This window comes from Stigmatopora nigra, chromosome 7 (genome assembly GCF_051989575.1).
Source record: "Stigmatopora nigra isolate UIUO_SnigA chromosome 7, RoL_Snig_1.1, whole genome shotgun sequence".
Lineage (NCBI taxonomy): Eukaryota > Metazoa > Chordata > Actinopteri > Syngnathiformes > Syngnathidae > Stigmatopora > Stigmatopora nigra.
The window spans coordinates 5,001-30,153 of NC_135514.1; the positions used below are offsets into that span (position 1 = coordinate 5,001).

The window sequence follows — 25,153 nt, forward strand, 5'->3', positions numbered from 1 at the left end:
TACATACATACATACATACATACATACATACATACATACATACATACATACATACATACATACATACATACATACATACATACATACATACATACATACATACATACATACATACATACATACATACATACATACATACATACATACATACATACATACATACATACATACATACATACATACATACATACATACATACATACATACATACATACATACATACATACATACATACATACATACATACATACATACATACATACATACATACATACATACATACATACATACATACATACATACATACATACATACATACATACATACATACATACATACATACATACATACATACATACATACATACATACATACATACATACATACATACATACATACATACATACATACATACATACATACATACATACATACATACATACATACATACATACATACATACATACATACATACATACATACATACATACATACATACATACATACATACATACATACATACATACATACATACATACATACATACATACATACATACATACATACATACATACATACATACATACATACATACATACATACATACATACATACATACATACATACATACATACATACATACATACATACATACATACATACATACATACATACATACATACATACATACATACATACATACATACATACATACATACATACATACATACATACATACATACATACATACATACATACATACATACATACATACATACATACATACATACATACATACATACATACATACATACATACATACATACATACATACATACATACATACATACATACATACATACATACATACATACATACATACATACATACATACATACATACATACATACATACATACATACATACATACATACATACATACATACATACATACATACATACATACATACATACATACATACATACATACATACATACATACATACATACATACATACATACATACATACATACATACATACATACATACATACATACATACATACATACATACATACATACATACATACATACATACATACATACATACATACATACATACATACATACATACATACATACATACATACATACATACATACATACATACATACATACATACATACATACATACATACATACATACATACATACATACATACATACATACATACATACATACATACATACATACATACATACATACATACATACATACATACATACATACATACATACATACATACATACATACATACATACATACATACATACATACATACATACATACATACATACATACATACATACATACATACATACATACATACATACATACATACATACATACATACATACATACATACATACATACATACATACATACATACATACATACATACATACATACATACATACATACATACATACATACATACATACATACATACATACATACATACATACATACATACATACATACATACATACATACATACATACATACATACATACATACATACATACATACATACATACATACATACATACATACATACATACATACATACATACATACATACATACATACATACATACATACATACATACATACATACATACATACATACATACATACATACATACATACATACATACATACATACATACATACATACATACATACATACATACATACATACATACATACATACATACATACATACATACATACATACATACATACATACATACATACATACATACATACATACATACATACATACATACATACATACATACATACATACATACATACATACATACATACATACATACATACATACATACATACATACATACATACATACATACATACATACATACATACATACATACATACATACATACATACATACATACATACATACATACATACATACATACATACATACATACATACATACATACATACATACATACATACATACATACATACATACATACATACATACATACATACATACATACATACATACATACATACATACATACATACATACATACATACATACATACATACATACATACATACATACATACATACATACATACATACATACATACATACATACATACATACATACATACATACATACATACATACATACATACATACATACATACATACATACATACATACATACATACATACATACATACATACATACATACATACATACATACATACATACATACATACATACATACATACATACATACATACATACATACATACATACATACATACATACATACATACATACATACATACATACATACATACATACATACATACATACATACATACATACATACATACATACATACATACATACATACATACATACATACATACATACATACATACATACATACATACATACATACATACATACATACATACATACATACATACATACATACATACATACATACATACATACATACATACATACATACATACATACATACATACATACATACATACATACATACATACATACATACATACATACATACATACATACATACATACATACATACATACATACATACATACATACATACATACATACATACATACATACATACATACATACATACATACATACATACATACATACATACATACATACATACATACATACATACATACATACATACATACATACATACATACATACATACATACATACATACATACATACATACATACATACATACATACATACATACATACATACATACATACATACATACATACATACATACATACATACATACATACATACATACATACATACATACATACATACATACATACATACATACATACATACATACATACATACATACATACATACATACATACATACATACATACATACATACATACATACATACATACATACATACATACATACATACATACATACATACATACATACATACATACATACATACATACATACATACATACATACATACATACATACATACATACATACATACATACATACATACATACATACATACATACATACATACATACATACATACATACATACATACATACATACATACATACATACATACATACATACATACATACATACATACATACATACATACATACATACATACATACATACATACATACATACATACATACATACATACATACATACATACATACATACATACATACATACATACATACATACATACATACATACATACATACATACATACATACATACATACATACATACATACATACATACATACATACATACATACATACATACATACATACATACATACATACATACATACATACATACATACATACATACATACATACATACATACATACATACATACATACATACATACATACATACATACATACATACATACATACATACATACATACATACATACATACATACATACATACATACATACATACATACATACATACATACATACATACATACATACATACATACATACATACATACATACATACATACATACATACATACATACATACATACATACATACATACATACATACATACATACATACATACATACATACATACATACATACATACATACATACATACATACATACATACATACATACATACATACATACACACATACATACACACACATACACACATACATACACACATACATACACATACATACATACATACATACATACATACATACATACATACATACATACATACATACATACATACATACATACATACATACATACATACATACATACACACATACATACATACACACATACATACACACATACATACACATACACATATACATACATACAAGCGGAGGGTATGTATAAGAAGACGCTAAAGGTACGCCCCTACCAGGTACCCGTATATAGTGTGGGCATGCGCTTTATTGCAAAACTATTTCGGTTTGGTTTCTAAGGCCCCCGGAAAAGGCCGAGTTGGTTTGCGACTCCATGCGTGGCCATTTCACAGCAGCGGTGAAAAACCATGTCACGAAATTGAACTCTGAGCTTGCCGTCATTCCTGGAGGCTTAACTAAAGAACTCCAACCGCTGGACATCGGCCTCAACCGGTTGTTCAAAGCATAGTTGCGAGCGTCATGGGAACAATGGATGATAGGTGGCGAACACAGCTTTACGAAGGGTGGCAGGCAGCGCCGGGCTAGTTATGCCACTATTTGTGAAAAACGTGTTTTTAGAATGCGTCCATATGTACTATACCAGGGGTGGCCAACCAGTCAGAGACCAAGAGCCACATTTTTTTACTGTGTTACCGCAAAGAGCCACATCACACAGATTTATTGTAAATGTCACACACTAGCATAGTAATGACATAAATTGACTCCTACAGTACTAACAGCACAGGCCAGTCATTATCAACAATGAACATTGTGTGCACTGTCTCACACAGACAAACTCTCAGTTCAACCAAGTCCACAAACAAAAATATAATTTAAAATAGCGTTTTTCTTTTTCTATGCATGTTACTTCGTGGGACTTCTGTCATAAAATCAGAGCCTAATTTTGCGCAACGTTCGCTCCTTGTGAGCTGTCATTTATTATGAATGGCTTTTAACTAGCGCACCCACCACGTGGGTGTACACCTCGCTCTCCTATTGGCTGCTCCCGGCTGAGCACTCTCGCCTTGGTCTGCCTCGCAGGGGGTGTGGCTTTTTCAGCCGACGCTCGATCTTTGGGATACTTTTTGTGTGCGCGACGCCGTTCATTGTCGCTTCTGGTTCACGGGAGCTCTCCCACTCTGTTAAAAACGTTTACTCAAATGACCTTTCTCCTACTGGGAAACTTTGAGGTATTTTCATCCCAAGCACATGCGCATTGGACGAAAATACCGTATTGAACTCAAGCGAAGCGCACACGCAAATAAAAATAAAACACAAATACAAACTTTGATATGGACGTAAGAGCCGCATGAAACCGGGCAAAGAGCCGCATGCGGCTCGGGAGCCGCGGGTTGGCCACCCCTGTACTATACGTTTAAGCTGGTGTATGTTTTGCCATGCCTGGCTGTATGTATTAGTGCAGTGTGCCTTGTGTGTGTGTGTCAAATACAGAAATTGCACTTGTTACTCAGACTGCGCCTCTTAAATGCGGTGCGTCATATAGTCGTTAAAATACGGTAATTGTACTTGTGTACTTGTATTTCTGTATAGGAGCAAAAGCGTACTATGGTAATAATAATATGGGTGATCGTACTTCACGGTTTTTCGATTATCAACGGCCATGTCTGGTCTAAATTACCTGCGATATTTGAGAGATTACTGTATAACGTAAATGCGGAAGGTCGGAGAATTTGGCATATGGGAATGCTTAATATAGTTCTGGCTTTGATAAAATGTGGTTAAATTTTTTTTTTTTCAATTTTCCTTGATTAATTAAAGTAGCTAGCAATGACACCTGGTTTTGATGTGTAAATGTGGGGATATGGAATAAAGAGTAACATCAAAAAGTGAACTTGTTTTTTCTTTTCTTCAATTAATAATTAAACAACATTGCTACAGATGGGATGTATTTCCCTTTCAACTTCAAATCCGGTATAAGAGCTATCTATCATCCAGGCACGTATATAGCATAACAAAAATTGACAATATCTGACAAAATGATTGTTCTAATATCATTAAGTGTAGTGTCTTTTTTTTTTTTTTAAATGTTTTGTTGTTGTTGTTTTGTTTTTGTTCTTTTACAGCAGCCCCAGTCCCCTCAGTGCGTGCGCCCCCTCCTCCGATGATGAGGCCAGCCTTCGTTCCTCATATTTTACAAAGACCTAGTGAGTGAGCTCAACCTACCCAACACAGATTTTCTACTTCACAATTTTCATGAATTTATCTAATCGTATTTGCACTGTCTTGATCAGGTGGTCCGAGGCTTCACATTATTCGCGCCCCTCCTATTGCCCCTCCTCTCCCGCGACCTCCCCCACCTCCGCCCGTGATAGGTTCACCTCCCTCACACGGCCAGGCACCTCAGGGGCTTTCTTCACCCATCCAGAACATGATCAATGCGCCTCCGGTAAGTTTTAGATTGCAGCCCAGAAGATTACAAACAATGTGCAAAAGCACAAAATTCATTTTTGTCTTACTGTCTGTCAGACAAAACCTTTCCTCTTTTGGTCAATTGGGATTGCTGCAAATTATTTAATTTTGTTAAATGCCACACAGGGAAGCTTGGTGGAAGAGGAGTTGGCACATACACCTCACTTTTATGGGATCAAGGGTTCACTCTCTACTGGGCTTCCCTTTGGCGTTTGCATATTTTCCCATACATATGTGTTTTGCTTGTTCATGTCCATGTGTCTGGCGATTGGCTAACAACCCATTCAGGGTGGACCCTGCCTTCTGCCGATTGTTCCTGGCATAGTCCATCACCCCAGTGACTTTTGTGAGGATAAGTGGCTCAGATAATTAATGAAAGCCACAGTAAGGAGAGGATGGATTTCTTAGAGAATTTTAGAATTTCTTTCAAGTCAATAGTTTAAAATGAACTACCACATTTAGGCGCATATAAGCAGCATTTGTCGGACAAAAAATTGACTGAATCGAGGGTAGGGCGTATATGCGCAATAAAAGATGACATGCACAAAACTGCAAGGGGACAAAGACGAAACGCCATAACGCAAGACAGTGTGGCCGTGATAGGTTCATCAATAATTACCCTTCTTTGTAATTATCAATAACTGCAGGCAGACATCTTATTCAATTATTGACATTTAATTAAGTAGATTGGATCACAGACAAGAACCTTAAGGGAAGATACATGTTCAAAAGTATCCTCTCGGACAGTATTTCTTGTACGGCTTTAAGGCATTTGGATAAAAACAATCACGCCTTCATTTGACCTAACAATCATATAACAATTACATAAAGAAGCCCGAAGTGCGTCACGAGTGTTATGGAAGTGGCAGATATCCCGAGTCCTTGCTGCCTCCCGATCAACAACCCTCAGAGCCCGATACTGGGTGAGATTTAGCATAAACAATCCTTGGATAAGAAGCCTACGTGAGAGTGGACCAGGCGGCTGTCTATGACCTCGAGCCGAACAAAAGAAAGAATGGTTTAATGAATTAACAAAGAAATGAATTACAGTCAACTTTTCGACGAACAGTAAAAACTCAGCTGAAAACATTAGCGGTAGTCCATGCAAAAGAACTACAACTCTAACTAAAACTATTGGACCCCAAGCTGTCCGCCTAAGTGCCTAAACAACATAAAATAAACAAACTCAAGGACCCTGAGCTGCCCACTTAGGTGCCTGATCAAAAATAAACAATATACTATTAACCTCCCTTTGAATGAAAACGCAACAGAAAACATGGGAAATTTCTAACATTGTGAAATTGTAATTTCATATTTTAATTGTAAAGACTCGGGAGGACGATCGGTGAAAACACCATACCAACTATGAGCGGTTGAGGTGGGAGCATCATGTTGTGGGGCTGTTTTGTTACATTGCCCACATTCGCGATCTTACAGTAGAAACTGCAGCTGTTCAGAAAAATTCCTGACATTATTCAGAAGCTAAAAGCTCGGTACAATTTTTTTCCAAAATGACCCCATGCGTACAACCAGAAAAAATAATAGCATCACAAAGCCCCGATCGAATCCTCCTGGAAATTTTGTGGGCAGAACAGAAAAGGTGTGTGGAAGTAAGGCAACTGACAAACCTGGTCAGATTAGAGCAGTTCTGGCAGGAAGAATCAGCCAAGATTCCACAAGAGTCCTACCAGAAACTTCGGCGCACCGTCAACATGCCGAAAGACATTTAGCCGACTGACATCTGGCCGACAGCCAACTCACCGAAAGACGATCTAGCCGAACGACTATTTGGCCGACCGACTAACTAGCCGATGAACATTTAGCCGAAGCGCTTCAGATGACTTCAGATGCTGAGACACAAAAAAGGTTTTTTTTTCGCGGTGTATGAAAAGTTATAAAAGTTTATGTAAACAGGGGTAACATTTTGTTGTTTAGGTCAGTGAGGTGATGTCTGTGGCTTCCTCCCCATCGGCAAGAACAGCCGTCTCAACTTCTATTAAGCCCCCGACAGTCTTCCATGGGTCTCCAAGTGTTTATTCGGCACCGCCCGTCACCGTTGTGCCCCGAAAACCTGATTCCAGGTCTCAGCGGCAAGCCAGAATGGTAAAGACCGTTTAAACATTTTGGTGTATCAATTAAAAGTCCCCAGTTGATTTGTGTGGTCTGCATATGTCGCCAGGAGGAGCTGGCGGCTCGGGTTGCCGAGCAACAGGCTGCTGTAATGGCGGCAGGACTGCTGGAGAAGAGTGAGAGCGAAGACGGCGTCATCGGATCCAACAAGCCTGAGCCGGAGCCCGTGGTTAAAGTACAGGTGCAACAACAAGCTTATAAACTAAAGGTGAGCCTTCGCAGAATTCCAATTTTCTCCACTGTTTCATGCTAAGATTGGTGCCATGGTTTATTAAAATCCTTTTGCTGAACATGCAGTATTCTTTGTTGACAAAGTGTTAAATGCGGAAATGGATATCCAATGTGGCCAGTGTCCTTGTGGCTAGAATTAGGCGATTTTCCCCTTATCTCGCTCGTTCAATAGAAAATGAATTAAATTCATATGATGTAGCCTCCCGTGTCTTGCTTATATCAAGCATGCCGTTAGTGTCGCTTCTTTAAGTCAGTCGGTTTCCTATTTTAGTAAGAACCAGTTCCACATAATGCCTTGATAGGGACATTCTCTGGCATCCTTCTACAAATAAGGAGATTAAAAAAAACCTTGATTTGCCAAAGTGTTGCCCTGCCCTTCCCCTGTGTTGATAGAGGAAACATGCTAATCAAAATGTGGTGAGCATGGTAGTGTGATTGACACGACCAGGGCAGCGTAGGGAACTATTTCAGCGACGCAGGGCACATTTTCACAGATATTTTTGGCCATTATATTCATTTTAAGACATTAGAAAATCATTCCTTTATTTTTTTTTCTTATTTTGTGTCCTCACATCTTTCATACAAAATTGGGACACAATGACCAATTTTAACGGGTTTAGTTCAGGGGTGACCAAGTCCGTTCCTCGAGAGCCGCCCTCCGGTCTGTTTTCCACATCTTCCTCCAACAACACATCTGAATCAAATCATCGGGATGGGTATCAAACTTCTGGACAGCTTGCTGATGAGTTGATTATTTGATTCAGTTCTGTTGGTGGAGGGAGATATGGAAAACGGACCGGATAGCGGCTCTCGAGGACTGGAGTTGTCCACCCCTGGTTTAGTTGATAGTTGTGTGAGAACCATGGAATTAGAGAATTTACATATAAGGTACACTTACTTACGAAATTTTCAAGTTACGAAAAAAGTTCTGGAAAGAATTTATTTTGTAAGTAGAGGTACGACTGAATATTATTATTTGACCAACACATACAATTTTATTAATAAGGACTGGATATTTTTTTTTATCAATACCATTCCAGAATATGGAAACTTCCTCAGAAGACAAGAAGGCAAAGCCGAAGACTGAAAAGGTAAGGAAGTGTATCCGAACGGCAGCAGGGACATCCTGGGAGGACGCCAGCCTGTTAGAGTGGGAACCAGGTACATACATTCGCCATTTGTCGTCATGCCCGTCCTTGAAGTCCACAGGAGCTCGCCTCATCTCACTTTTGTCTTTTCAACGCTTAAGATGACTTCCGAATTTTCTGCGGCGACCTCGGCAACGAGGTCAACGATGACATTTTGGCCAGAGCCTTCAGCAGATATCCGTCATTCCTCAAAGCTAAGGTGGGTTCACTTTACCAGGTTCCTGCGTATTCTTACAGTCTTACAAACCATTAAATTCATAATTTTCAACCCTTAAAAATGTTTTTAATCTGTTTTTTCCACGCCTTTTGAACACGCTATAGAAAGGTGCTGCCTCAATGCGGGTGCAAATTCTGACAGATCGGTCATAAAGCAATCTGGTCGTACGTTGATCCATGTTGTGGATACTGTGTTGTACATTTGTATTTCCGTATTGCAATTGAAGTTATCGTTTGTGAGGTTGTGATTTCCCCCGGTGACCCGAAACGCACCTTGTTTCAAAAAAATAAAAGTGAGAAAAGAGCAGTCTCGTCAGAAAAAAAGGAGTTCATGCATGCCTTATCTAAAGAAAAATAGAAAAATAAAGGTTGGATTATTAACCAAAAAAAATCGTGGCAGTCCTTTTGTTTCTGTTAGGTTCATTAATAATTATTAACAGTATAAAAGTATAGTTTCTTTGAGGAGCAACACTTATATCATCTTTCCGCTTATTCGATGCCGGGTTGCGGGGGCTCTGCTTCAGTTGGGAAGCCCGCACTTCACTCTCCTGACCCATTTCTTCTAGCTCTTCTGAGAGGACCCCAAGGCATTCCGGGGCTGCTGGAGGGCAAGTCTTCCTGCTGAAATGTGCCCGGAACACCTCAATAGGGAGGCATTCTAATCACATGCCCAATTTTTTTGTAGCCAATTTTCTTTGAAGTCGCGTTCGAAGAGTATTTATGCAAAAGTTATGCTTATAGTGCAAAGCAAACAATTCTGGGTTATGACATAATTTTAAGTCCGTTATAACATATTTGTGTTGTGTCCTGTCCTATATACGCAATTGTTTGTTGTTGACAAAGTACAAAGCCATGACTTCTTTAACCCTCCACGCGTTTGTCGGACAAATCTGTGTTGGGCACAAAGTTGCGTGTCTGAAAGTGAATCTTCGGGTTATACAAAATGGAAATGGTGCGGTTCTATTTGGCAAGTTTTCCTGCATTGTCATTTTCAAACCTTTTAAATAGGGAAAATATGTATTTACTTATTGTTCTCAGGTTGTGAGAGACAAGCGTACAGGAAAGACAAAAGGCTACGGCTTCGTCAGCTTCAAAGATCCAAACGATTATGTGCGAGCCATGAGGGAGATGAACGGCAAGTATATTTTGCTTGGATTTAATCAACTCTTAACACTTTTTTGATATGGAAGCAATGCAAACATGGAACCCAAAATATATGCGTAAGTCAGTTTAGGTATTCAATTAATAACCTGTTTTCTTCCTCTCCGTGCAGGAAAATACGTTGGCAGTCGCCCCATTAAACTGAGAAAAAGTATGTGGAAGGATCGCAACATGGAGGTTGTTCGAAAAAAGCAGAGAGACAAGAAGAAGCTGGGCCTTAGATAGAAAGTATTGATTTTTTTATTTTCACCTTTCGAATAAAGTCAACTCTTCACGATGGAAACATTGTTTTTGTATTTGCAATCATTTTACACTTATTTTACACAATCTCACCCAATACTTACGTTAAAAAATATTGGTTGTTTCATGACTTTTCTTGATGTAGATATTAAGGCTCCTTAAAGGTTTTGGAAGTGAATATTTATTTACCTTCAGTACATGTAAAAAGGTTATGTTTAATGGATCTCCATCAAGATGTGGTTCCCAGCAACTCTTCTGTAGCTGTCTTTGCACTGAAGATGACATCGTTGACAGCCACACCATCATAGGAGGATCCAGTTAGAGAAAGTGAAAGTTTGTTGTTCTTGATAAAGCTACGCATGTTTCCTGAAAAGAAAAAAAAAAAAACTATGAATTCTAACAGTAATAAGCGCAAGATGCATCATCCCAAAGGGAATCAATACGTACCAACGAGGCGAAAGTGCTCCTTGTAATATTGAGGTATACAATTCTGTGATAGGAGACAAAAATGAATATAACACTAAATGAGAGGACAACAAATTGTGGCAAGTTACGGTCACATACCTGTCGACCCCTGCCGATAACTGCCCTTATAAATGATTGATTCCCCGTACAAACCCCCCAAAAAACGTACAAACACCGTACAACGCATGTTTACTCGCGGTAACTCATTTCTTACTATGTGGCTCCTCCATGCTTGCTTCCACGATATTTACTCTATGTATATCTACGCATGAGCATGTCATCCTTTATCGATATTGCCGTACGCACTGCTAAAAAAATACATACGATTGAGGATAATTTTTGCTGGTATACCGTGACATTAGTAACAATCGATGACAGTAGCGTCGTTGGCTACCAGTCTATGAGGGATTATCTGGATTTTAGCCAAAAACGGTCTTGTTGAGATCGGTTTTCATAAATATTGGCGATTTAAAAGAAAATCCCCGTACAAAAGTCGGTGTACGGCGTACATGATTTGAAATGTTAAAAAACATAAAATATGTATAAAACATACAAGTTGACAGGTATGCGGTCAATTCACTTCAATGAATTGAAAGTGCATTGGAAAGCACTTGACTCCACCTTATGTAACGCAACGTAACTCCAACTGGGTGCTGAGGTCACTCCAAGGTGACGTCGTACTGCTTCGACGGCTCGCTGGAGAAGCAGCTCCTCTTTTACGGCATCTGGGGAGCCCAATTCTTGCTGGAACCAGGCGCCGCCCATCATTACCTAGGCCACAAATTGTGAGTCACCAAATGGAGCACGACCACTCTTACTCTTGGGGTTGTGCGAGATATTCGGTGAAAAGATTACTGTCGGCATAAAATAGAGAATACCTCAAAAGGGCAAACTTTTTGATGAGGTTAAGTTCAGCGTATCATGTCATATGCTAAAAAAGTTGTAACAGGGTTGCGTGAATCTACGTTACATGTATAGTAAATAATCTTTACTATTAATCCTTTTTTTGAAAGTTATCATCAGGTTGACTTTTACAAGTGTGACAAAGTACAAGTGTTATGATAGTAAAAGAAGGAAATTGAATCAGAAAAATATTTGTATTTCAAATGATATCCAATTTTGATTATTCACTTTTTTTATTATTGTATTAGATGTTCCCACAGTTACAAGGGAGAAATAAATAAAAAAAAACTCCAATTAATTTTAAATTGTATATTAAGACAATGTTTGCGAAAAAGAGAAAATGGAGTTTTAAGAGCAACTCCAGACTTGTGACCGGACGTTTCGTCGACGGACACTTCATCCCCGGACGTTTCGTGGAACGGACATTTGGTCGACGGACAGCTCGCTGAACGGACAACGAGACTATTAGTATATCAATTGTAATTTCTTGTAAACTGTGTGTATGTGACATGTTTAAGTGTTTAATTTATTATTTTTATTAAACAAATAAAAGTCTTAGTATACTTTTAGCCCGTGACGACGCCAGGCAGCTCACTGAACAGACACATTGAGACTATTGGTATATTAATTGTAATTTCTTGTAAACTGGTATAAAATGTGGGATGGGCACGGGCGAGACAATTTTGTCAATACACACACGAGAACAGGACGTTTCTTTTTGTCTCCCAGGAACGCATAAATTGAAAAACATGTACACACATGCCAATAATAGGCAATTTATTGATAATTTTGAGATTAGATATTAATGCTCTGACATTGTCAATACAATAACAAACTATCTCGTGATTATAATTTTGAGAGCTAGAGATTACCTGGTTGATCGCTTTCAACAGTAATTCGTCTGTCGACCAAACGTCCATTCGACAAAACGTCCGGATACGAAGTGTCCTTCGATGAAATGTCCAGGTACCTTCTAGACTTATTAGATAGTCTAAAGAATTATTTTATGTTTTTTTTTTTTTTATTATTTTGAGTAGTCGGTCAAGGAAATATACTTAGAAATCACATGGTTTAGTATATAATTACTTGATTTAAAGGGGAAAGGGTGGGATGTAAAATGTCTATCAATTCTGCAATAACTCTTATACCGTTAGTCTGGTAGTTGGTCCATTAGGTCTGTCATGTTGAGGGAACGGGACCGAGTCGTAGACCACTCCTAGTAGACCTGGTTCCTCTGATGATGGAACCAGGTGTCCAAATCCCTGGTAAAAATGAGACATATGTACTTAGTTGTATCTTTACTTTGTGTGTGTGTGTGTGTGTGTGTGTGTATAATTGTCATATGTACCGTCACGGGAAGTACAGAGCCTTCATATTGCAGGTTGACCACGGCGACAGTCACACAAGAGATTTCGTGGAGCATGTGGATGAGAGGCTGACACGAGGACGGCAGCATGGACGAAAGTACTAAGAGGAGCACACAAGACCACAACAGTTGGTGAATGATAACTTCTCATTTTTTTGTTACTGTACTAGTGGGACAAGGAGTTGGTTTGAATGGGTTTATGTTACACTTGCCAAAACTAGACCACCAGAGGTGCTTTTACTTAAGAAAATAATTGGTTCCAGAAGTGGTTTTGTAAGTTGAATTTTTCAAAAATAGACATGTTTTGCCTGTAAATAAAACCCAATTTGTTATAAGGTGCCAAATATTGCCAAAATAAACTCTAAAATGGTCAATGATGTATGAAACATAAAGCATCATGGAAAGGCATCAGCCTCATAGCCAATGGTAGGCCAGTGGGATGTTGGGATAACATATATATGCCAATAAGAGGGCAGTGAGGAGGAGCCAATGGGAGAGTAACTCTATAATGATCTTTTCAAAATAAAATACACGAAGTGTATTTACATGTTGAAGGATGTTTGAGTTTTTTTTTAAATTTGTGTTGCGTAACTTTAATTTCTTTGGTATCCTGAGACAATTTTTTCCCGTTCCGGCATTTCTTAATCCAAATATGTCATACGTACAGACAATCATAAATGCTATTTGCCACTGTTTGTTTTAAAGTGGTACTTAGGTTTTGTATGTTTTAATTTTTTATTTTTCTATTTTTTACATTATTTCTCATAACTTTACAATCATTCATTTTCCTCACAAGGGCTGTCGGGGGTTCTGGAGCCTATCCCCAGGTATCGTTACGCACTAGGCGGGGGACACCTTGAATCGGTGGCCAGCCATTTGAAAGGCACAAGGTGATGGACAACCATTACACACACTAATGCCTAGGGAAAATTTTGAGTGTTCAAAGAACCTACCCTGCATGTTTTTGTGATGTGGGAGAAAAGCCACGTAACCCCGGGGAAGAACATGCAAACTCCACACAATGTCCAAACCCGGGATTGAACCCTCGACCGCAGAACTGCGAGGCCAATGCGCTAAACACACATACGCTGGGCCCCCTTTTAATAACCTTTACATTGCATTTTGAGTGGAAAGTTCTCAGAAGTCCATTTCGGAGCTAAGTCGAACGTTGTAATATTAAAGTCAAAAATTAAATGTCAAAGTTGTAAAGTGTGGGAAAAAAATCCTAATATGAGATCTCAATCTCATTTTCTGAACCGCTTTATCCTTATTAGGGTCGTGGGGGTGATGGAGCCTGTCCCAGCTGTTTCCAGGCCAGAGGTGAGGGACACCCTGAATCGGTGCACAGCCGATTGTAGGGCACAAGGAGATTGCCAACCATGCATACTCACACCCATACCTAGGGGCAATTTAGATTGTCCAATCAGCCTACCATACATGTTTTTGGAATGTGGGAGGACACCGGAGTACCCAGAGGAAACCCATGCAGGCCCGGGCAGAACATGCAAACTCCACACAGATGGACATGACCTGGATTTGAACCCAGGACCCCAGAGCTGTGAGGCCGATGCGCTAACAACTCGCAGTTCAAAAGAATTATAAAATCCACGCTGAAACTCGTAAGCAGAATCTGCTTTTTCTAGTAGGACTCAGCACAGAAGGGAAAAAAAGTTATAATAGGGATGACCCTACTTTGCAATTTTTCAATTGTTGCATCACAGTAAAGATGGAAATTAGCCCACGTCTACAATCACACATATTTACACATACATGTTCATTAACATGAACATAAATATGTTCATGAACATGAACATAAATATGTTCATTAATATGTACTGTCCCTTATCAAATAAATCAAACTCAAACAATGTCAACGTACCAATCAGCAGCTGGAAGCAGCACTTTGCTGCAACACGCATGCCTACCTGTAGTGACCAGCTGGCTTGGATTGAGTATGCCCACAATTCACACCATAATTCCTCCTCCAAACTGACCGCTTTTGATTGTTTTTGTCTCTGGAGGTGGAAATTCCTGTGACGTCTCTCCAGGCACAACTTGCCAAATGTGCTCGATCCAGAGAAAGACAAATTGCCGTGTTGGCGACCAGAAGGTCCGAGACCCTCCCCCCCTTAATGCTTAATCGATCCTTATGAATGGGTAGCCCTCCGCACAAATCAAGCTGGGCCACAATGTCGCACCTGCTACTTTCACTTCGAACCCCTCTACAGACCCCTCGGCTACCAAACCCTGCGCTATGTAAACCAACTTGTCTCCGCTGCTCCCCTTGTACCTACGCCTGGCCCTGGTTCTCCAACTATAAATAGAAAACACCATGTCAAGTGTTTTTGTCTGCTTCAGGTCCCTCCACCCACAACCGTAACAAAGACATGGAAAATAGACTGAAAAGGTGCCCTTGCAGACTGAAGTTAGTGAACTTATTTAATGAAAATAATCTAATGCAGGTAAAGACAACTCAGTGGACACACCACGTCTGAATTTTTAAAGAGTGGATACCCATTGAGCCTCATTACTGTGTTTCAAACAATGAATAGCTATCTTACAATATGTTAGGGTTTGGTTTAGGCTTAATATTATTGTGTCTGATACTTCAAAATGAAATTCTGTGTAAAATGAGTTCTTGTTTTTACACAATAAAATGAAAATGTGATGTTTTCTGCTCTGTTTTGTGGAAACAACATTGAAACCAGGTGTAACATAATGGTAATGTTAGAACCTTTTCCTCTTAATGATAAAAAACAAAAACACCTACATTTGATTGTGATGATTAAAATCAAAAGTGACAAAAAGTGACAACCACCTCCACAAAGAAGATGATTGTCACAAAGTGTCAGGATGTCTTTGATTACTGTATGAAAAAAAAAAGATTGAAAAGGATTTAACATCCCATTCCAACCCAACATATAAAGTTTCCCTGCAATAAATGAATCTCTCTACTACTACTCCACTTACAGCCTTTTACCAATACCTCTCCTCTGGACATGCCCAAACCATCTAAGTCTAGTCTCTATGATTTTGTCTCCAAAACACCGAACCTTCATTGTCGTTCTTAATTGTCTTATTTCTTATCCCATTTAATGTGGTCACGCTTAAGGAGAACTTCAGATCTGAATTTCCACTACTTCTAGCCCCGCCCACTCCTGTATCTTCTTCAGAAATACTGCCTCTAAGCCAGACCTGGGCAATCCGGCACTCGTGGGCCACTGTGGGTGCTGGTTTTTGCTCCAACCGATCAAGCACAGACAGTTTAAGCAATTGGATTTCTGCTGAAACAAGAAGCACCAGACTGCAATCCAACAATTGTACTTCTAAGATACCAGATTTGTGGAAAGGTTTCCTTTTATGGGTTGGAACGATAACTTGCACCCGCTGTGGGCCTTTGTGGAATTAATGGCCCAGGTCTGTTCTAGGCCATACATCATGGCTGGCCTGACCAGTGTCTTGTAGACCAGAAGTCCGGTCCTTGAGTCTGTTTTCCATGTCTCCCTCCACCAACAAACCTGAATCAAATAATTGGGATCGGTATGAAGCGTCTGGACATATTGCTGATGAGTTGATTATTTGATTCGGGTGTGGATAGGGCGCTCGATGACCGGACTTGGCAAGCCTTGCAGTAGACTATTCCCTAATTAGTGTTAATAGGAAAATATTCATGAACCACAAAAATGGTTTTCCTTTGGAAAAATGCATCGATAATACACCTGTAAAAGATGTTGGTAGGTCAAGAAGATTCAACTGACCTTTAGCCGGCAGAGCAGAGATGATGTGATCAGCACACACAAGACCATTCTCCAAATTGATCTAAAGCCAAATACAAACTATGACAATAAGAAAAACACCAATTGTTCAGTTTTTCTTACCTTCCAACCTTTAATGGAAGGACTAATGTGTTTGACAGACGCATCTCGGTGCAACTCCACCCTTGCGCTCCGTTGGAGAAAGTCAACGATGCTTTCTGGGAGTTCCTCCAATCCTCTTCTGAGGGACCACTGAGCCCATGACTCTTTCATCGATCTTAGGCTCAGAGGACCGGGAGGAACCGAATGAGAAGGTCCTGCAGGTTTACACCAACATAGTAATTCACTTGTATGTGGGTATGTAAAGACAAGAGGTGGGTAGTAACATGTTAAATGGTCGACAGCTATCAAATAGGTATGCAAATGAAAATAATTAGTTGCCCAGGGAGGCTCAAAAAAGCTAAAATCATTTAATATACCCGGGTATATTCAACGGCAAAATATGGTACTTCTCGTTGGTCTGTTAGCTCCCGTTGGCAGAGCGATTGCAGATTGGCAAGTGGTCGTGCTTTATCCTATTGTGAGGACATTTGTGTGTATCATTTTCGGAATATTTTGAAGGGAATACAACAACAAACAGCCTTTCGATAGTTAACAGGAGGGTGGAGCTGGGGCAAACAGCCAACCGACCAGGAGATGGTATAAATATGTAAAACCAAATTAGAATAAAGTTTAGTGTATGGTTAGATTAAATGTATTTTTGAGTGTGTCTGAATCGTAATCCAAGTTCATTTAAATTTGTTTATGTTATATTACGATTCACCGGTGTTTTTTCAGAGGATTGGAACAAATAAATTTGTTTTTACATACCTGTCAACCTCTACCAATAACTGCCCTTATAAATGATTGATTCCCCGAACAAACCCCCAAAAATCCTTACAAACACCGTACGACGCATGTTTACTTGCAGTAACTCGTTTCTAACTAGGTGGCTCCTCCATGATTGCTTCCACGATATTTACTCCATGTATATCTACGCATGCGCATGGCATCCTTTATCAATATTGCCGTACACACCGCAAAAAAAATACATACGATTGAGGATAATTTTTGCTGGTATACCGTGACAATAGGAACGATTGATGACAGTAGCGTCGTTGGCTACCAGCCTATGAGACTATCTGGATTTTAGCCACTATCTGGATTTTTATTTATTTATTTTGTTTCCCCGTACAAAAGTCGGTGTACGGCGTACATGATTTGAAATGGTAAAACAACTTATAAAATACGTAGAAAACGTACAAGTTGACAGGTATGTTTTAGTTCATTTCAATGAGCTCAGTCCCAGAACGAATTAAGCTCATATCTCGAGATACCACTGTACTGTAAAAAATTCAAATAGAACTGAAAAAAATATTATTCCTAAAGAATAACGGGTGGCCCGCTGGCGCGAGTGGTTAGCATGTCGGCCCCACAGTGGGAGACCTGAGTTCAAATCCAGGTCAGTTTACCTGTGTGGAGTTTGCATGTTCTTTCCGGGCCTGCGTGGGTTTTCTCCAGGTACTCCGGTTTCCACCAACATTCCAAAGCCATACATGTTAGGGTGATTGGACACTATAAATTTCCCCTCGGTATTGGTATAAGTGTGCACCATTGTCCGTCTCGTTGTGCCCTGTGATCGGCTGGCCACCGATTCAGGGTGTGCCCCGCCTCTGGCCCAGAGACCACTGGGATTGGCTCCAACCACCCCCCCCCCCCCCCCCGTCCACCCACCCACCCACGCGCCTCTAATAAAGCGGATGAGAAAATGAAATCAATGAGGTGAGATTCTATGGTAATAAATATGTATTTTCCACTAGAGGGCACTCATGGTCTTTGGACAGTTGATGTTTAATGGGTTTTGACCTAACAGAACGTGTTAACCGTTCAGATAGATGAGATGCAGGGAAAACATATGTACACCAATTTTTAATACAGTTAATCATTACTTTAGTAGTAGTATTACTTTCACCGAATACTGTTCTGCCAGTACAGATTTTTTTTATTTACAATTTTTACTTCAAGTATAATATTAAAGAACGCTATCTTAACTTGAGTGAAAATTTTTGCTACTCTAATATTGTGGTAAATGGGCATAATGTGGAAATGGAAATATAGATATAAACATGCGACCTTACCAGAGCCCAGAAGCATGCCAAGTGTCAAGGAGCCTCTGTGTTGCTCTGCGTTGTAGAGGACGGGGAAACAAGAGCGCACGCTCAATTTACGGCAATCTCCCGCAAAGACGCCGCGACACAGACTGTCCACGGCAATGTCCGCGAGCTAGCACGACATAAAAAAACACACACCTAGAGTCATTGTGCGCTTAGCACGTGCACTTCCACAGACATGAATTCCCTAATCGTCACCTCTTTTCCAAGCCTTCGAGAAACAAACGAATGTACAGATTCGTCTTCATTTTTGCTTTTCTTTGCAAAGATCTCAGTGGCAATGTTAAACAGCAAAGGGCGGGAGAACGGGGTCACTGTCCGGAAAAGACCACTGAAAGTCAAAAAGACAAAATATTGTGATTAATCACATTAAGGAGACATACAGCAACTTTAGCACGTGCATCCTAGTGGGAAGAATGTTCCATCTTGAAATATCTTGGAAAAGAAAATAGAGAAAATCATTTATCACATGTGATAATGGGGGATGAAAAAAAATAAAAGCCTGTATATTATTTTCATTAGGTGGCTGTCTGACACAAGGGCAACCATTTTATCAATGGCAATACTATTTCAGCCAATCAAATGCAAACATCCCAGATTGACTGACATTGCTAGTTTAGGACTCCATGTTGTTTTACTCATGGGTAACACATGACTAGAGGCACGTGTATTAGTTCTTTGGTGGCTTCCAAATGGGTTATTTGTGTGGTCTGTGTATTTTCCACCTGAAATCTGCCTAAATGGTATTTTCTGGGCTGAATGAAATATAACATTTTCCACCATTCATCATCAAGGCTGGGATTGTGGATTTTTATTTATTTTTATTTCAGAGAATGCAGCAGGAGAATAAGGGATTTTTGGGACTAAAAAGAAAGACCAAAGGTGATACATGAAACAAATATCTACATCAGAGCTGCCAACTATTTTGGAATTTCCAGAGTTTAACCAGAAACGCAACGCAAACTCAGGCACTCTGGACAACCTTCCTAACCTCCGGAAATCCCAAAAATTGTCACTTACACTTTTTTTTTGAAGTTACCATTTCAGAAAAGTTCTAAATTTCCAATTTAATGGCCTTGAAATTCCCACAATGGCAATGGCTTCCGCCATTTTGATTCAACTGCTGTAAACCGGAAAAATTTGATAACACGAGTGCATTGTGAATCATCCGAGTTACAAGGTCTGAAGAATGATTCGTCTTGTGCGACTTCAGCGTGGCAATCAATTTGGAATCGACTGATTAGGTAGCCTCTATCATTTTAACATTTTCGTTTTCATTTTTTTCACAAGGGAAGTAAGTATTATTAAGGCTGACTAAACCACCGGTCTTGTTTTGAAACAAATACTATCATATCCAGGGTTGTTACAAAGGAAGTTGACATACACAGCTCTAGCAAGTCTGCTCGGGTTAAGCGCAAAATGGATGGCACTTTGGATGAAACTTCAAATTAGAAACCCAGAAACTCACAGAGGTTTATTGGTTCGTATTCGACGGAATATCCCTGTTGATATTGGTTTTTTTTCATCCAATGAAAAGAAAAAGGGCCATTGAAAATAATTTACCTTAATCCTGAAGGCATTTTATGAAGTTGTTTGTTGACATATAAAAACCGGTTCTTGGAAGCATTGTGACTATAGGTGACAGGCAGAATCTCCCCTGATAGACCAAGGTCCTCCACCTGCACAAACACTACATGTAAATTCATGCCTCATAATTGGATGTCATATGTTCAAACTTCACCAGGTTTCATCAACCCTCTTCCGTATTCTTTGTTTTAGACTTACCATATTGAGGGTATTCCGTCCCACAACCCCAGCAGGTCGAATCCCTCTGGGTCCATGTTCAAACACACCACCATCAGACCTCCTGGTTGACCACAACCAACCTCCAAAACGGCTACTGGACTCGAATAAAATGACCTTGGGAGGAAAAGGCACAAACTGTAAACAGGAATGTATACGAGACGAAGAAATAACTAAATAAATAAGAAATAACAAATTTTAGGGACAACCTTGGAGACCTGAGGGCTTTTGCTAAGGTAGTAAGATGCTGCCAATCCCCCGATACCCCCTCCGAGCACTGCCACAGTCCTCATTGGCTAAAAGAGAACACAAATGACAACTAAGGACCCACTTGGAAGCGAACATGAGAGACAAATGAGTCCTGTAGCTTTGCCCGCTAGTAATCACGCAAGGGTGTGTCCAGCCTGTCTAGAATGATAGGAAGAAGCTGCTTTATCACGGGTGTCAATCCGGCTCACAGCTGCTGGACATGTTCACTTAAAATGCAGCAATTTCATTGGTGGCATTTGTTTAACTGACACTGAAAATGTTGTTGGGAACAATATTTAACTGATCGGCTGTCAAATTTGCTATTTTCACATTGCCCAGCTAAGACATCCAGAATTAGCTTGTGTCTGTATCACTCAACTGCTTACTGTTTCGACACTTTTTTTCTAGTATACAGTAATACCTTGAGCTACGAGGTTAATGCCTTCTGGGATCGAACTCATATGACGATTCACTCGTATCTCAAATCAACTTTTACCAAAGAAATAAAGTAAATACATTTACATTTAATTTGTTCCCACCCTCTGAAAAAAAACATACCAAGAAACAGGATTTTGAAATGGAAAAACATATTTGTTCTAATTTGCCATCTACTAACAGAGTAATTAATAAATATCTAGCGGTTATGATGTTGAATACTAAAAAGAGACAATTTTTAGTCCAATACGGAGTGCAGGAACATAAACAAATTTAAATGAACTTGAACTCTGATCCTAACCCTAACCATAACCCCTAACCTTACACTAAACTTAATTCTAATTTTGTTTAAATTTTTCTTTACCTTTCTTCTCTTGGCTCTTTTTCCCCCACCTACACCCTGACTTTCAGCCGGAGTTTTTAAAAGGAACTTATCGAGGGTTGTTTACTTTTGTCTAACCTTCAAAATATTCTGAAAATGACGCACACAAGTGTCCTTACAATAGCATAACGTGCCTCTTTTCCATAAAATCAGAAAACTCTTGCTACTTCGCTAACATGTCTTTGATTTCTTTTGTAGCGAGGCGGTCCCCTCTTCCACCATCTTTTCATAACTGAGCTCCCGGGACACTCCGCCCATTGTTTGAAGGTATCTTTACATGAGGGAGTTGCGGCGAGAAAGACAGTGCCAGCTGTTCCCATAAGCAGCCTCTCGCGTCTCAGCCACCTGCCTGTCTCGTATGCTCGTATCTCAAGTCAAATATGTGCTTGTAATTGTACTCGTATCTCAATTTCCTCGTATGTCGGGGCACTCGTATGTCAAAGTATTACTGTACAGGAACTGATAGATTGCTAAACAGGATAAGCACCACAGTAACTTTGTCACATTACCATTGAAAACAATCAAACTGCATGAGAACAGCAACAGCCGTTTAAGTTTTTGTTTCAATTGGTTTACAGTTTTTGTAGAACTAACTTCATTGGCTGCCAATGACGACAAAAGACGACCAATGTATTTGTAATGGGAGGGGCTGTCAGCATTCAGATAGTTGTCAGCCCTCATGTTCTAAATGGATTGGAGGTCTACTGTCGTCAATGGCACCGAAAACTAACATTTTGTGTCTGCCATCCTATTTAAAATTGATTTGATGTCTATCATGGTTAAAGGCAGCGAATGAAGTTAATTAAACACGGTATTTTCTATTCACTTGTGATTAAAATTGACTTGTAACATGCATTGCAAAGTTCACTGTCCGCATTTCCTTACAGTATGACGGATTAAAATGCCATATAAATTATCAGTTAAATTAACATTGAAACAGGGCTGCGGAACAATAAATTGAACAGGGTCAAATGAACTCAAGTGGTACAAAAAAAGACAGTAAAATACTACCGTTAAAATAATGAGATAATGCAATCACCAATGTGAACTGGTTAGGAAACCCGTCTTGAGGTTGCAGGCTCAAACAAGACTTGGCAAAAACATTTCATAATGTGTTCGGCAAATAAAAGACTCGGGTGTCACTTTGTACTGTGTCCGGAAAGCGTAATTCCACCGGGTTTGTGGGCTCTCTTCCATGGACCACCACAATTTGTAGTTAGCGTGTTACTGTATTCACTGTTTTTACGTCGTAACATCAAGCCGTCTTTTATATCGTCGCCACCCAATGCCTTCCAACTACAACCAGCCAAATGAATATATCTTGCACATTGCGTAACAGATACTATTATTTGTAGATTATTTGTTGCCGAGAGGACTCATTTAACTGTGACACTAAATATTTTTGGGCGGAAATGCTAGTCTACATTTGGAGACGTGCTCTGACAACTAAGTGAGGGAAGGTAATTTCTCTAACGAGTATGGAAAACGAAGAACGAAATTATTGTAATTGAAAAGGTGTCTTGTGATGTTGTCTCTGAAGTCGCCCCATAATATTGTGGTATTATACATACATATATAAATGTATACTAGGTTACCTCGAATGGGTGTTTTGTCATATAATCCTCCCCTACTAACGAACGAGTTACGTTCCGAGCGATTGTTCATAAGGTAAATTTGTTCGTAACTTTCTTCAGTGCTATATTTTGTATTATAATTTATGTTTAAGGCCTATATAAGTATATTGAAGGATTATACAAGTACATTTGTATGTCTAAGGCTTGTATAAGCAACCAGCATTGGTTTGTACTGAAAAAACATTTAACAAAATGGAGAGAATACATACAGTACTGTATAAATACATTAGAGAGAGAGTGAGAGAGAGTGAGAGAGAGTGAGAGAGAGAGAGAGAGAGAGAGAGAGAGAGAGAGAGATTACTATGCCGCTGCTGCAGATCCTCGAGCCAAATGGTGAGAAGTTTCTCAATCTCTTCTATGATTTTCCCTCTTCTTTTGCTCATGATCGTCGATTGCATCGGCACTGCACCGTTCACGCATTATAAATGGAACTGACGGGCGAACGATTCAAGTTGTAGTATTCCCGTGCAACGATCAGTACTTTCTCGCGCACATCAAGCTTCTTTATTATTGCCACTTTCGTTTCAAATGAAATGGCTTGCCTCTCCCTTGCACCTCGCTCACTAGAAGCCTTTCGCTTTCAACCAACCATAT

At 38.4% G+C, this 25,153-nt stretch overlaps 2 protein-coding genes across 4 annotated transcripts in view; one reads left to right on the plus strand and one right to left on the minus strand.

Moving 5' to 3' along the window:
* Positions 1-11,400, plus strand: part of rbm42 (RNA binding motif protein 42) — a gene marked incomplete at its 5' end in the record, with an annotated part of 15,883 nt that extends 4,483 nt beyond the window's left edge. The window contains 8 exons of the mRNA XM_077720446.1: positions 5,886-5,966; positions 6,054-6,208; positions 8,167-8,334; positions 8,411-8,569; positions 9,633-9,753; positions 9,842-9,939; positions 10,995-11,091; positions 11,230-11,400. Coding sequence (XP_077576572.1) covers positions 5,886-5,966; positions 6,054-6,208; positions 8,167-8,334; positions 8,411-8,569; positions 9,633-9,753; positions 9,842-9,939; positions 10,995-11,091; positions 11,230-11,342 — 992 coding nt within the window. The remainder of the gene's footprint in view (positions 1-5,885; positions 5,967-6,053; positions 6,209-8,166; positions 8,335-8,410; positions 8,570-9,632; positions 9,754-9,841; positions 9,940-10,994; positions 11,092-11,229) is intronic.
* ppox (protoporphyrinogen oxidase) lies at positions 11,335-24,262 on the minus strand. Of its 3 annotated transcripts, none has more exons than XM_077721814.1 (13): positions 23,937-24,262; positions 22,069-22,155; positions 21,842-21,976; positions 21,620-21,735; positions 20,255-20,387; positions 20,024-20,168; positions 17,970-18,163; positions 17,850-17,910; positions 14,074-14,192; positions 13,874-13,987; positions 12,444-12,593; positions 11,805-11,847; positions 11,335-11,723 (listed from the first exon to the last, which is right to left on the minus strand). In XM_077721814.1, the coding sequence occupies exons 2-13, from the start codon at positions 22,150-22,152 to the stop codon at positions 11,587-11,589; spliced, it is 1,431 nt and encodes a 476-aa protein (XP_077577940.1). In that variant the 5' UTR covers positions 22,153-22,155; positions 23,937-24,262; the 3' UTR covers positions 11,335-11,586. The 3 variants fall into 3 exon arrangements, with proteins under 3 accessions (XP_077577940.1, XP_077577939.1, XP_077577941.1); XM_077721813.1 differs by having other exon boundaries at positions 23,965-24,260; XM_077721815.1 differs by lacking the exon at positions 22,069-22,155 and having other exon boundaries at positions 23,965-24,262.
* Positions 24,263-25,153: the final 891 nt, after the last annotated feature.

Bases quoted from the DNA above. Each gene is read 5' to 3' on its own strand.
- ppox (XM_077721814.1), bottom strand. From the start codon at position 22,152: ATGAGGACTGTGGCAGTGCTCGGAGGGGGTATCGGGGGATTGGCAGCA. The intron at 20,388-21,619 runs GTAAATTATTTT...TTTGACTTTCAG, and splicing joins AAAATGCCTTCAGGATTAAG to TGGTCTTTTCCGGACAGTGA. The intron at 13,988-14,073 runs GTACATATGACA...CATTTTTACCAG, and splicing joins GCTCTGTACTTCCCGTGACG to GGATTTGGACACCTGGTTCC.